Source organism: Varanus komodoensis, unplaced genomic scaffold (genome assembly GCF_004798865.1).
Source record: "Varanus komodoensis strain SLA01 unplaced genomic scaffold, ASM479886v1 scaffold31, whole genome shotgun sequence".
Classification (NCBI taxonomy): Eukaryota; Metazoa; Chordata; class Lepidosauria; order Squamata; family Varanidae; genus Varanus; species Varanus komodoensis.
The window spans coordinates 9,977,320-9,992,243 of record NW_025335780.1 but is presented as its reverse complement, the minus strand read 5'-3'; the positions used below and the strand labels follow the sequence as shown (position 1 = coordinate 9,992,243).

Sequence of the window (14,924 nt, the reverse complement as noted above, 5' to 3'; positions counted from 1 at the left end):
CATTCCTTGCCCTTCCTCTGCACAGCAAGCATCATGGGAGCCATTCCAGAATGGGACTGCCCCAACCTGCGCAGGCATGTCTGTGAATAACACCCAAGGCTTCCTGTGTGGACAGCCCCCTGGCAAGAGCGAGGTGCCCCTTGTGTAGGCAAGGCCCACCCGCTTGGTCTCCTCCCCACGGTTCTGCGCTGTGTCCAGGCAGCATGACAGGATGCTGTTACATTACCCCCAGTAATGTGACCGATTGCTCTGTGTGTGAAGAGGGCCACTGGGGAGAAGGAAGAAAGGAGCTACTCCAGCAGTGCTACAATCCCTAGTAAAGACACATCCATTTTCAATCCTTAAAGCAGAAAAATCCATGACCAAGAAAGGCTATTTGCATCAGATTTACATATGCTAATATATGTATAGATGCCCATTCAGAAATTGCTATTATAATTTAAAAAGGAATATGCCACGTCTCCCCAGAGCACAGAAGACTGTGACAAGTTGACCCATGTACCTTGCTCAGGCTGCTGCCTGGGTGCTGTTCAGGGCAGCTTAAGGGCCAGCTCTTCCTTCTGATGGTTCTGAGCACTGGCAGCTGCCTCACACCAAGTCAGAAGGTTCGTTCATCTTGCCCTATATTGCCAGCACTGATGGGCAGCAGTTCTCTGAAGTTGTAGGCAGGACCATTTCTTTACCATATCTGCAAATGCTGGTGGTTGAACCCGGGACCTTCTGAAGAAGAAATGGTGACTCCGCTGTAGAACTCAGGCATTCCCTTTCTCTTAAAGAATCTGTTTCTGCTTCTTTATCTTTAAAGTGGACAGCCCATCAAATAGAGAATGCCTTCAATGTAGAGGATTAATTGTCTTGCTGCTCTTCAAATGGCAGACCAGCCTCTGGAAAGAAGGGCATGTGCCCAACCATGGATGAGGTGGAGGAGTTTCTCCTCAAGTTCAGAAGGAGACATGAAGACTGTTGCTGATCAAATGAATTAGGAGACAGGTGCTTCCTCCACATCTGCACACACTAAACTACCAGATGTGGTAGTGGGACATGCAAATGTGTGTCCTCCGCTGAATTCAGCCAAGTTTCTTTCTGCAGCCAGGTTCACTATGCAAATCTCTCATCACACATCTGGGGCCCAAAACTGTCCTAAATAATAGAAGATTAGAGATTGAGTGGAATAGGTGTGTCGCTGTGGGAAATTACTTTCTGCTTTACTATCACAGTGGTTCATATATACTTGCCAGCATTCTGCTTCCCAAATTCAGAAGTGCCTGACACAGAATTTGCAAGCTTTCTGTGGGAGGATTAAAATATTATTGGATCATGAATTGCAACATATTGTCTCAATAATTTGCACAAGGGAAGATCCCTTTGAGCTACACCTGTATCAGATGCATCTATATTTCTCTGGGCCTTTTCCCTTCCAAATTTGTCTAGAGCATGAGAACGAGAAGGTGTAATTCAATCCAGAATTCCATGGAAAGTTTCCAACATGTGCCTGTTGTTAAACATTATATGTGAAATTCAGTCAAAGCAGCCAAGCTTTCTTCACCTGTGTCTCTATTTTTTTCTCAAATCAACAAATATATTCTTTTTGCAAAGTGGAAGACAGTAAGAAAGTCACTGTTTCCTTAAAGTGCTATCATAGCCAACTTTTTAAAAATAAACAAACTAGGAAATGGGAAAGTTATACATAGCATTCATTTTAAAAAAAAATTGTATTCCAATTAACCCTAGTGTTCTTTATCTGATAGATTTATGTTTTATGAGTTGAATGCAGGGTTGCCCTTCCATAAACGGAAGGGCTTTGCTCATGGAAGTTGGCTTTGAGGGAGCCCTGCATCTCTATCAGCTCAGCTCACCCTATGCAGCAGGTTTCCCTGTGCCTGGCTGTTTTAGCAGGCTGAACGGGGCAGGGATATTGATTGATTGATTTATATCCTGCCTTTTTCCTACAAAGGACTCAAGGCAGCTTACATCTCCGCCTCCATCTTATCCCCACAACAACAGCCCTGTGAGGTAGGTTGGGCTGAGAGTCTGTGATTGGCCCAAAGTCACCCAGTTGGCTCCATGGCTGAGCGGGGACTCGAACCCAGATCGCCTGAGTCCCAGTCCCGTGCTCTTAACCACTACACCACACTGGCTCTCATATATGCTTTCACCAGTCCAGCTGCACACTTCTAAATCTGGATCCAGCCCAAAATATATTTACCTTCATATTTATACTTATTACTTTTTCTGATTAAAAGCTGTTTGAAAACACCACATCCTTACACACACACACACACCCCAAGGGCCTTCATAGACATGTTTCCCCTTTCTCTGGTGCTACTTTGGTGCTTGCATTTTTCCTGTGCTTACATGTCGTCAGCTAATTAATAGCAGGACATCATTAGATGGTGACACCACTAGGCAAATCATGGAATCATAGAAGAGTAGAGTTGGAAGGGGCCAAGAAGAATGAAGCTGAGAGTCTGAGCAGTGGTCCCTTGGCAGGTCACATGGCTGAATCCAGCCTATCAGATCAGTGATTTTTCTCAATCTATACAGGTAAACACTTCTGTCATTTTTGTATCTTCCAGACATGTGTGCAAAAGCACTTCCATTCTAGAACAGAAACTTTTCCAAAATGTATGCTTCAAAATTGGTAAGATGACACTTAGCCTAATAGAATGTGTTGCATTGTTGTTTGTATCTCTCAAAGCCATCCTAGCCTAGTCTTTATCTTATTGTCCATTTCATTAAAACATATATATCCATACTGTGGGGCTTTAAAATAATCTTTTGATAGATGAGTCATGAACGTCTTGTTTTGTTTTAAATTTCACTACCTTGTTCCAGGGACTAACATTAATTTATCAGCATGCCAACAGGGCTGCACTTACGATCTACAGATGAAGAATTTTTAAAAAATGAGTATCACTTTCTGTGCAAAGTATTTCATCTTCTTTTGCTCTGTCAAGGCTTAATAATTTATCATGGATGTTTCAGGCCACTTTGGCAAAAAGTTGGCACCTGCTGAGATTACTGATCTCATTAATGTCTCTTTTCTATTTATATCTCTAAAGGTGGGGAGAATAAAAGTGCCATGACTCACTAGCTCTGCTGCAGCTTTGCTATTGGCCAGGGTTGGATGAAGCCCTGGGAGCGTCTTCCTCCTGCCCCCGAGTGTGCCAGTCATGCATGGCATACTCTGCCCAATTTCCCTCACAGCAGGGGGCTTCCCATGTTGTCTGCACCTGTTGAGGTGCACAGTGGAGGAGGCTTCCAAAGAGCTGCCTTCAGACAACACAGTAACCCACGCACCGCAAAGGAATTGTGCAACATGTGCAACATGTGGCAGGGAAAAATAGCCACTGTGGCTTCTTTGGCCCAGCGATCATGCCACTTCAGCCGTCGCTCCAGCAATTAACACCGTCTGTGCCTTGGCTCAACTGCCATTGAATGTGTTTGTGTCATAGCCAAAGTCCACCAAAGCAAAAAGTATAATGTAAGGTGGGGACAGAGAACTGTATGAAAAGGCATTTCAGGCATCTGTGTCTGGTAACATATGCAAAGCAACATCCTGGTCCCCAAAATAATCTTGCAACCTGCAGACTTTGGCATGATAAAGTATGAGGTCTGAAGTCCACAAGCTCAAAAAACTCCCTCTTAATAACAGTGGCATCATATGGCATTTGAGTAAATACTCTATTTACTCTTTAGAGTATTCTCTGATATTCCTGCAATTGCCCTGTAAGAAAAGTAATGCTATTTGGTTTATTTATTCATGCATTGATCTAATCCCTCTTTTTTAATCTCCGAACTTTCAACAATGACCTGGACTCATCATATATAAGAGGAGACCCATTGAAGTCAAAGGGGTTTATGATAATCATGAGTAATTGATTTCAGTGGGTCTGCTCCAACTAAGACCAGATCTAGGCCTATGTTTCCAGAGGCATTTATAATAACAAGAGTGGAAAAAATAGAATACAGCAATGTAATACAAAATAGCAAAATCAGAACAAATAGCAAGTACTATCCTCCTATTGCAGGTAAATAAGGCTAAGAAATTAAAGTGACTCTTCTAAGGCCAGGTACAGAGACAAGATCACCTCCACATTCATTCCATCCTGCCAGATTATTATGTTAAACTCTATGCTCTACTATAGAGATTGCCAATCTTTTGGGGTCAGTGGGTGTATTTGAATTTTGATAGAATGTCATGGGCACTCTCACAAAATGGCTGCTGTGAGTGGTTTGCCCATCCATTTAATAGCTCCACAGCATGCATGGCTGGTCACAAAATGTTAATTTTCCAGAAGGCAGAGAAAGGTAACTTGCTCAAGAACCCATACAAGGCAGAGATGGAGTCTGAGCTTCAAAACAGAAAGGTGCTCTTTCAAACCCAGAGAAAGATGGTGTGGAAAGGCACAACTTCACTTTGTAGCATGCCAGCCTCACAGTAAAAGAAAGCAAATTTTGAAAACCTTAAGAAATAGCATAAAAATCAGGAGAGGCGGGAACCTGGGAGAGCGGTGTTCACAGGGACCCTGCTGAAGACTCAGTCTCGACAGACATAATGCACAGAGGTTCCTGCTTTTCACACAAGTTTATCAATTTAACAAGAGAGAGTACTCATTTCTTCCCCCCATTTCCTGCTTCACCAATAATCATCCACTGAAAGAGACTCTTTTCCAATACACAGCTGTTCCTTCCTCCTATCTTTAGTCCATTCAGTTCCCCCAGATGTTTTCTAGGCGCATTATTCCAGTGTAATTTCTATTAAGAAAAGTGTGTTTTGCATGTTTCCCCATCAAAGAGTGTGGGAATCACTTAACAATAGAGCCTCAAAGTTTTCAATTTGCATTTTCATTGCACCTGGGAAAGCTGCTGTATGAGAGAACATTGACTTTTGCAGACAAAAATAAACCCAAAGAGCTTTACTGTTCCGGCAAGGTGCCAACGTTTCATCATTTCATTCTCTGAGACTCTGATGGGCTATAACTCAAATTTAATGTTCTGATTCATTGAAATGATAAAATCCTAGCATTTGGGGTAGGTTCTTTTTGTGTTAAAGGAAAATATATTTGCTCCTTCTGAAGTAGCCTCAGCTGCCAACCAGCAGGCCGGCCAGCCCTGACAGATTGCAGACACCAAGGAACACGTCTAAATCATCCAGCAAACTTGCATAATCATGGAGGTCTGCATCTGAATTTCCAGCAAATCCAACCTCCATCAGCAAAGCAGAGTTCAGAGCTCCCGCCTGTTAGAAGCAGGCCAACTGAAAAATGCATCAGCTGCCTTGCATGATGTGCATACCTGGAGAAAGTGGTCCACAACTTGGGGTTACTGCTACCTGGGGGCAGGAGGCATCTTTGTCATTAGAGGTTTTTATGGTCTTGATGGCCAGGAGCTATTTTTACCTGTCTCAGATGGTTCACCAGCTACAGCCATTACTGAATCACAGTAGTCTGAACATGGTGTTTCAGAGTCAGCCTCAAGACTGAACTATTGTAATGTAGTCCATGAAGACTCTCCTTAGATCTAGTTCTAAGATACAGCTGGTGTAGAATGCAGGCCCAAGACTAGTAACAGGGGGTCTCTTTTGGCAGCATGTTACACCTCTGTTAAAGTGTTCCTTCATTTTAAAGGTTATGGCAGGATGCGCACACAGTTCTGGTTTTTCATTATTTTCCCCAGACTCCTACATTGTACCTGCCAAGCCGAAGCCCTTCAGCACTCAACCCGCTTGAGTCCCAGGTCAGTGTGGAGTAAGCTAAAAGGAAAAGAAAAGAAATCCCCCAGAGTTATACAACCATTCTGGGTTCAGGCAACATGAGAACCCATATTTCAACAGTAAACTATCCCTCAGTGACAACCCACAATCAACCCAGAGTCTGCCCTTAAGTCTGATTGTTATGTTGTCTGTCACAGTCATCAAGTTATAGTTGCATATGGAGGCCTCACCACCCTTTTCTGAGGGACATGTAATTGTTACAGATGGAAGGCAACAACTGATAGTCTCTCCTCTATCTCTTTGTCTGAAAATAAAGTATGCCGCCCACAGCAGCAGTTAGCATATCATTCTACAATTACTACAATATCGACTGGGGGAAATCATTCCTCCATGATGCAGACCTGTGAACTATGTCACAGTTCTAAAGTGTGTCTCCTCCCCTGTCTCCCGCTTTAGTACAGTTTAACCAATTCTCTATTCTTCCTCTCCAAAAATGCTACTTCCTCCCTTTTCCTATCCCCATTTGATGCCTGCCATGCCTTGTGAAAAGTCCCAAACCAGCAACATTAGTGAAGAGCCTCTGGGGATGCTTAGAACTGTGCTGTCTGAAATGAAGAAGGACATTCCCAAGCAGAGCAGGCAGATTCCTCTCTGGTTTTGCTCTCTTTCCCATGTTGTCTTTCTTCCATTTGAATTCTGACATTGCGGAGGATTTAATTTTTCAGCTGAGTCCACCATATACTATGCCCTCCAGTTCTAATTGCCATCCCATCTTTGCAAGGCTGTGTTGGTTGAAAGAGAGCAGTCGTAGGCTTTTAAAGATGCTGATAGATTCCTATAGGGAGAATTAGTTACTTCAAGTCAGAACGCATGATAGACCCAGTGCCTCTTTAAAATTCAAAGTCAACTTCATTTTTATTGTACAAATATTGACTTCACTGAGAAGAATTCTGATCAGCAGTTTCCACACAAAGGAAAAAAGTGTAGATTAGAGACGCGGCTCAGAAGCTCTGCGTATGCTCATTGCATTGTGCAACGAGTTGCTTATGCTATCACAAGCCATCTGCATAGACCTGCAACAGTCGGGTCCCAGAAATCACCATAGGGAGTAGCAAAAACCAATGTGTTCAACAGCTTCCTCGAGCAATCACACAGAGGACTCATTTGACACGTCCTGCTCCAATCCCTTCTTGAGCATCATGATTTATAGCAGCCTTTTGCCCCACCGCAGCCAGGGCTGGATGCAAAGGTGCCCCCGTCACCCATTTCCAACAGCCGGATCCCTTGTAATGTTGCACATACATAGCTGTTGAGGACACTGATATTAAAATTCTGTCTAAAATGCAGCATTTGCTTTATAACCAAACTAACTAAAAAAGCATTTGTAGTTAATTCCAGGATGGAAAATATTGGTCATTTGTGGAGAATGATTTAGTCAAAATGAGCAGAAATATGTGATCCTAAAAACTTGGTCTCGATCCCCCATGGGAATGCCACCAGCGATATCCCCTCCATTATCTGCATTCACTCATCAGACCACCCTTCCTTTATTTTAGGTGTAGTTTACAACAGAGGTACATCAAATGTCCCTTACGATTCCTGTCATGGTGATAATGGGCAAGAGCAATGCCTTTTCCAGCCACAGACAGAGGGAAGATGTGAGAAGCCCCACATCCTGGCTTCTGCCTCCAACAGCCAACAATGCACAGGGGCGAACAGATCCTTCAATATCAGAGGCTGTACCTTGAGAGCAAGGATTGCTTTCTTAAGGAGCAATTCCATGCAATTTTGGGCAGAAAAAGGCCTACAACCCCAGCAGGCCCCAGTCAGTGTAGCTTGGAGTTGTAGATCATTTTTTTTCCTATCTAAACATGAATAGGATTGAGCCTTAGGTCACCTTTAGCATGCATTACAAATAATGAAAAGATTTTTTTTCCTTTTATCTGCCTGCATGCATGGCTAATAAAGGTCTTCAGAGTACAAATTTTAATGGTGCCTCTGTTTTTTGGCTCAGCTTCTTGTTTTGAAAAGAAGCAGCATTGTTTGCTATCATTTTACAATATCACACTAAATAATTCAGCTTCAAGAACTCCTGGCCTAAAGGGACCATATTTTAAGAATGCCGATAATGTCAATTCAGCAGGAGTAACAACCCACCCCTTTGTAGTCTTCTACTTTCTCCTGCAGCCACTCGATTTCAGGGCCATTGTTACTGACAGCAGAAGCTCAGCCTAGTTTTAAGATGCTCCGAGGACGTTGTAAATTATTGCTGAAAAGATAGTCACTTCATAGGCTGCCTTTAAATGGACCTATAGTGTCCCGATCCACACTGGAAGATAGATAAGTGACTTGGGCAGGCAGCTTTAAAATGACATTCATCCATGCACGCTTTCATGGATAAATCATGCTAATGTCAATACCGTGTACATTCAGCAAAGAAATATTAGCCTTGGATGGCAAGAAAGCCGAGCTCTAACTTTGTGTGTCAGCTAATAGTACAAGCCAACCTTTTGCGAGACAGAAAAGATCTCTGAAATCTGTTCTGTTTAGGTAGCCAAATCATGTGCTTGCTAACACGACAAACCAAAGAAATCATTTGTGTGAGAAATAAGGTTTCTTATTACTAAGCTAGACTAATTATAGTTAATTTAATGAAATTTTAATTAAATTCTGTGACTGCTGAGATCTTGGTTTGGAACACTGAGCTACTCAAGAGGCATTTCAAAGAAGCGGAAAATCAAAAGGGAGGTGGCTTATTTGTTTATCTCAGTGTATTAAAATACAAAAATTGAGCAGACTGTTCAACAGAGTAAACATGTTCTAAAAGCAAAAGATATTAGATAAACTGATAGAGTCTGGAGGATAAATACGGGTACTGTGCACAGGGCAGAAGTAAGTGGCTGCGTTATTTTGCTCTGAATGACCTACAGCCAAAAAGACAAATTTCACAACTAAAAAGGGCTTCTAAACGTTTGAGTTTGCAAAAATGGATCCATCTCTGGTTTTCTATTACATGCATTTGTTTTGACTTCCCACCCCAAGATGTAAATTCTTCTAGGTGTCTTCCTAGAAATAAATTTCAGAACAAAGTACAGAATAAAGCATGCATCTAACAAAGCAAATCACACACAAAATATGGTGACAGAATAAAATTTGAAGCACTCCCAAATTAACTGGACAGATTTTAAAAACAGGAGTCCCAGACCATACAAATTATGGAAGTGTCCTAAGAGAATTGCCATGTTCCACCCCTTGCAAAAGCAGCAAAGGGTCTTGTGACAGTTTCAAGACAAACACTTTTATTTCGGCACAAGCCTCCTGATGAAACAAACATCACTATGACTGCTTACACTAGAATATATCCGTTGGGCCTTAAGGTGTTACAAGATTCTTTGTTGTCTTATAAAGCTTGTCTGAAGCAGAAGTTCTTCGCCTGGCTTTGAAGAACACTAGTATGGTCTGTGGAAGATTTGAGATTTTCTGTGGAATAAAGCAATATAGAATAATGCAGTGATAATAATGATCATGCTTACAATTTGTTAGGCCTCATGGAGATGAAAGGGGCATAGAATACTTCTAAAGTGATCATTGAAGTATTGCTGAGGGAAAGTTGCTATGTGTAAAGTCATCAAATATATTGAGATACTGACTTGGGTGTTTCTAGAAGCCTTTGTCCTGTATCAAATATTACTTCTGCCTTTGTATTTTTCCAAGCACCTGTTCATGTTCATATAAAATCTTCTGATCTATATTAGGAGTGGGACAACCTTTCTGGATTTGCTCAGAGGGGCTTTCTTCCTTCAGCACTGTGGATTCCTAATTAAGTTCTGATGGATCGCACCTAAAAAATTAGCTGATGGGATTTCTTTGCATTTGAGAAAATTCATATTGCTTCCCCGGTTTTGGTGTTAGCTGTGCGATTGTGCCCGCAAACTTCAGCTGGGTGGCATCCCCCACCAAAGCCAAAAGTGGAGGGACGCATACTTAAAATCCCCGAGGGTGTTTGGTGAGGGGTTGCAAGACTGGGGGATGGGGGGGAAGGTTTCCTGTAGCTGATGAGGTTCCAGCAAGAAGAAGCAATCCATCTGATCATTTCTAGAAAGGATGCATAACTGGTGTACTATTACTGAAAAAGTCATCGCCTGATGGTGAACAGAGTCCTTGACTGACTGATTTCTAGTGCAAGAAACAGTTATTTGTGTCACACCTGCTATCCTGCATACCTGCAGGGACAGGAGTTGAGAGAAACAGGTGCATGCAATCTCAATGTGTGTAGAATGGTGGACTGGCTTCTTATAGCAAAATGAACAGGTGGGCAGGTGTGGGAGAGAGCAAGCCCCTCCTTCTGCTCCTTATTACCTTGCCCTGCTCAGCTGCTTGATGCCGTTTCTCCCCAGCCCTTCCGCAATACTGAAAGCGAGATGCAGTGGTGTGCAGGCAGGGCACAGTGAAGTGAGACGGGGAAGAAAAGCAGGTATCAGCCTCTTCCCTTCCCCCAGGAGCTGATTTTTATTTTTTCAAATCAAAATATTTTTCAGTCTGGGTTGGCGTGCCACTCACCAGAGAACTAATTTAGTTGTTTATCTAAATCAATTAGTTGTATAAATAGTTACTAAATATACCCAGTTATATAACTTATTGACTGGTTATCTGCAACCAATCAGCAGGTTTGCAATCTAAAAAGATACAGCACAATAGGGAGGGAAGAAGGAAGGATTAGGTGGAACACCCACAGTTTCGGTGGAATGGCTCTGCTTCCTTTCTCTTCTGCTGGAGGGAGGAGCAGGCCTGACGTAGGGCTGTAATGAAGCTCCCATCCTGCTCACAAGGGAGTGACCCGAACCAAGAGCAAGTCCATGAGCACTCAGGGAAGGTGGGTTGTGCAACCGGCCACTTCCTTCCGCATCGTGCCCCGGGCCGCATGCAGCACCAACACAGATGGGACTTGCTTCTGAGTGGGACTTGCTTCCTGGTGAGGAACCCGTGGACACTGGGCATGCCTACCAGGGCCTCAGACCCCCATCTGTGGCAAGGGGGAGCCAAGCCTAGGGAAGCCGACGGATTTCCGCTCCCAGACATCTCTACCCTGATGTTCTCTTTTGCTGCTCCTGCCTCCCTCGGTCCTTCTCCCTGCAGGGCTGTGAATCCAGGGGGTGGCAGGCCAACTGAAGCAGGCCACAAGGAGGGATAGCAGACGCGCTGCTTGTCTGCGCATGTGTCCTGCTTGTCTGCGCATGTGCTCAGCTTGCACGCTTTCAAATATAGGGATTCATAGCAGAGGAAACCAAGACTCAGGTAGCACCACCGCAGCAGGAGAGCCCGTGTGGTGTGGTGGCTGGAGTGCAGGACTGGGTCTCACAAGATCCGGGCTCTACTCCCTTCGCAGTCCTGCAGCCCACAGTGAGGCTTTGTGCCAGGCTGTCAGCCCGGCCAACCTCACAGGGCTGATGTTGCAAGGATAGGAGTGAGAGCAGGAGGAGAACTGTGCAAACTGCCTTGAGTTCCTGGAAAGAACAGTGTGGGGTAGAAATATAAAACAATTAAGTGGGCAGTCCAAAATAGCGATGGCCAGGGATAGGAATGCTCTGTGGCGCTTGATCTAATCATAGCTGGTCTTCCTCCAAGAAGCCCGTGGCAAGATCCAGTTCTTCTTTTGCGCATAGTCCTGCAACTATCCTGTGAGAGGGATAAGGCTGAGCATTGGCGGTCAGGCCAGGATGACTGCCACTGCCCAGGGAGCTTCCCGACAGAGAGAATCTGAGCCAAGCGCTTCGTAGTCCGACACTCTAACCACACCAACCCAGCTGGCAGTGAGGGCAGTTTTGCACAGGGAGTCGTTGCGTCCCTGCATGAGAAATGCAAGCATGCAAACACTTGCGCATCAGCATTTCCCCACGGCATAAATGGGTGCATGGAGGTTAGTACCTCCATGATTGCAAGCTGCCACAGCCTGATGCTTCTGCAGTTTAACCAGTCTAAATCCCTCTTCTGCCCCAGGTGCTTATTTGTTAGATATGATTAAAAATATAGGGAGGGCTCCTTTAAAAAAAATAACAGCCAAGAATTGGGCAGAGGGTCCTACAAGATCAATGCAACCTGTATTCAAACAGAAGATGTGTGTGTGGTTGGCTGAGGGAGTGAGCGTATGAGTCAGAAATGCAAGAAGTCTGTTTTTAACTAGATAGAAGCAGATTGACACTGAACTGATGTGACAGTTCCCCATGCTTAGCCATTGCATATGTTTTCTGTCTCACTGATTTATTTCCTGTTGTAAATTACACAGGACAGTGACTTCTTTCCAGAAACAAAACAAAGCATAGCAAACTGCAGCGGGCAGATTTCCGCACTATTTCATGTTTTTGATTGCTTCGGTTCCTCAAAAATAACCCCACTTCCCACCTTTCATCGGTCTCTCCCTTTGGAATAAGGTTTCCACTGCAATATCTAAGTGTATATCTTTATTACCGGGTAGGCTTTTCTCCACACTGGCAGGACAAGGCAGAGCAGAGCAAAGATCACCCCAGCTTTGTGGAGCGTGACATCAATCTGTGGTCTCTGAGAGAGTCAATCAGGTTTCAAACCAGGAAGATCATACGTAAATACAGAGATACACACCACGTCAATTCCTGTTTGGAATGCCTGGTCCACAGTAGATTTACACGGTGCCTTTAGTCAGGGTACAGAGAACTTCCAAGGTAGGCAAAAACAATTTATTCAAACCATTGAAACTAAAAAGGAGTTACATGCCATCAACATTACGACTTATGGCAGCCCTGTGAATGATTATCCTCCAAAATATCCTCCACAGCCCTGCTCTTGCAAACTGAAGGCTGTGGCTTCTTCTATGGACCAGATGCATTATAAAATACCTCCAAAGCAGTGTGCAAGCAATTAAAACACAATAAAATAATGCAATGTTAAGAAAAAATCTAATCGAATAGGTGAAGGACAGATTAACTAACAATTACACAGTGGAGCAAAAGAAACAAAGAGTAACTGCTCCAAAACCTGCATAAAACAATAAGCTGTTTGAGGGCACTGAGAGCTTGTGGGGTTAGCAGCATTTGTACATCACAGGAAGGCAGCTGCACAGGTGGGGTGCCTGTATTGAGAAGACCCTTCCCAGGCAAATGCAGTATCTTCAAGAGAGCATTCCCACATACCTGGCATAAAGCAGCAGGTGGGTAGAAGCACCGCATATAGGAAATAAGGGTTGTTTTGTTTGGTTTTACCTGTGCCCATGATGAAGACACTGAATAAATGGTGTTTCGCAGCACCTTAGAAACCAACATCCAGACATAAGAATGAACCCTGCTAGACTGGGTCCAAAGCTGGTCTCTCTCCCAGTGGCTCTCCAGTTAATGATAAAAAGTCCCAAAATAGGACTTGAGGGCAATAGCCCTCTCCTAGCTTGTTCCTCAGTGGCAGGCATCCAGAAGTATTCTACTGAGATGGCATAAATTCATCATAGAATCATAGAATAGTAGAGTTGTAAGAGGCCATGAAGGCCACCAAGATTGATAGCTTTACCCTCTATGGGTGGGGCAATGCCCCTTTAAAGCCATCCAAGTTGGCTGCCATCACCAAATCTTGTGATGGGATACCTTCCCAGGGAGGGCTGCTAGCATTAAACAGGTGTGTTATGTATTTATGCATTAATTTTATTGCTGTTCCACCACACAGCGGAAGCTCTCTGGGCAGTTTACAGCAGTGCATAAAACAATGCAATAACATACAGTAAAGGCACCATAAACTCTTATCCAAAGAAACGTTAAACATTAAAACCAGCTAAAATATACAATGAAGAATGACTGCATAAAACAAAATGCCTGCCATGGGTAATTCCCTGGACAACCAAATATATATTCAAAGGCCTTGACATCAAAGCCCTTCCCTTTTTTGCCCCCTCCAAGCCGCTCTCAGAGACAGGCCCCAGAGGCTGAGCAAAATGCCTGTGTAGATTGTGGTTAGGAGAGGCGCTCCAGCACCTCGGTGTGTTGTCTTTCCCGTCTAAACATTTTCTGTGGTAAGGAAAAAGACAGGAAAAGTGGTGGAAAATCCCAACAGTACCGTTTTCCATCTGGAGGAAGAAGATGAGGACTGCTAAAATGGCTGGCCACAGCCAGACCATTAAGTGGATGCTGCCATTGAGTGCCATTCATGGGAAGAGCAGCCTGGACCCTCTGGCCATTCCTGGAATTCATCCTTTGGAAAGGCAGTGGATCAAGCAAAAGCGCCAGAAGTCCAAAGAGAAAGCCCATCATGGTGCCTTCCTTAAAAGAAACCCACTGACCCATTTAGCCAGCTATGCTAATGTACAGCTGTCAATTAGTTGAGCTTGAGTCTGTTCTGGGTTCCAGACAATGGTATTTCAGTGCATGCTTTGTCTTGATCTTCTGGCCTAGACAGATTCCTTGACCTTCAGCTACCCACCCAGACTGCTTTTTTGGACCCCCCCCCCCCCCCCTCCCCTTTGGCATGCCAAACCCTACAGCCTGACCTTGGGACTGGACTGGTTGCTTCTTGAAGTTACTTTAGCCTGGACCAGGCACTTGCTGACATAGGAGCAGAACAGAAAAGGTTATGGCTGAAAGGCGTGTGTTTATGTGCTCTGGAAAGTTTTGTGAATGAGACAGGGCAATCGTGTGATAAAGGTTCCCCTGGCAAATTTTGCACTTTATCTACATGCCCCTCCTTTTGTCTGTCTGGAGTCTCCCAACATTGAGCTGACCCTGGTTTTAGTAAAATGTCTCCCCAGCCTCTTCCTTCACACCATGCAGAATTTATAATGTGTCCCCTTTCTTGCCTTTTCTCTAAGCGATGCAGTCCTCAGTGTGCCTCTTCCCTCCCTTGCTCACACACTGGTGTCCGCCTTCGTTTTCTTGCTGATCAGAGCACACTTTATTTGTCAACCTTCAAAAGCACAGAGATGGAAACATTTGGCCTTGTTGTGCTTGAACCTGCCAGGCCAGGCTCTCAGTGGTGCCCATGATCAGGCCTGGTCCTACCATTAGGCAGAGTGAGGCAGCCGCCTCTGGCAGAGGGTGCTGGGAGGTGAGGGCAGGCGTGTGCCATGCAGTCTACCCTGCGCCCCCTAAGCTAACCTGCTGCCTAGGAGATGCTGCCCCATTGCCTGTGCCAAAGAAAGATTGGCATGCCGGCCCTGCTGGCTTTAGTACATGTAATGGGGGTGGGGATGTTGTCCCCC

General features: G+C 44.3%; 1 protein-coding gene across 1 annotated transcript in view; it reads left to right on the top strand.

Moving 5' to 3' along the window:
• The window catches only part of GPC6 (glypican 6), an 850,059-nt gene that overhangs the window by 549,425 nt on the left and 285,710 nt on the right, over positions 1-14,924 (top strand). Inside the window, exon 5 of the mRNA XM_044437764.1 lies at positions 7,142-7,150. Coding sequence (XP_044293699.1) covers positions 7,142-7,150 — 9 coding nt within the window. The remainder of the gene's footprint in view (positions 1-7,141; positions 7,151-14,924) is intronic.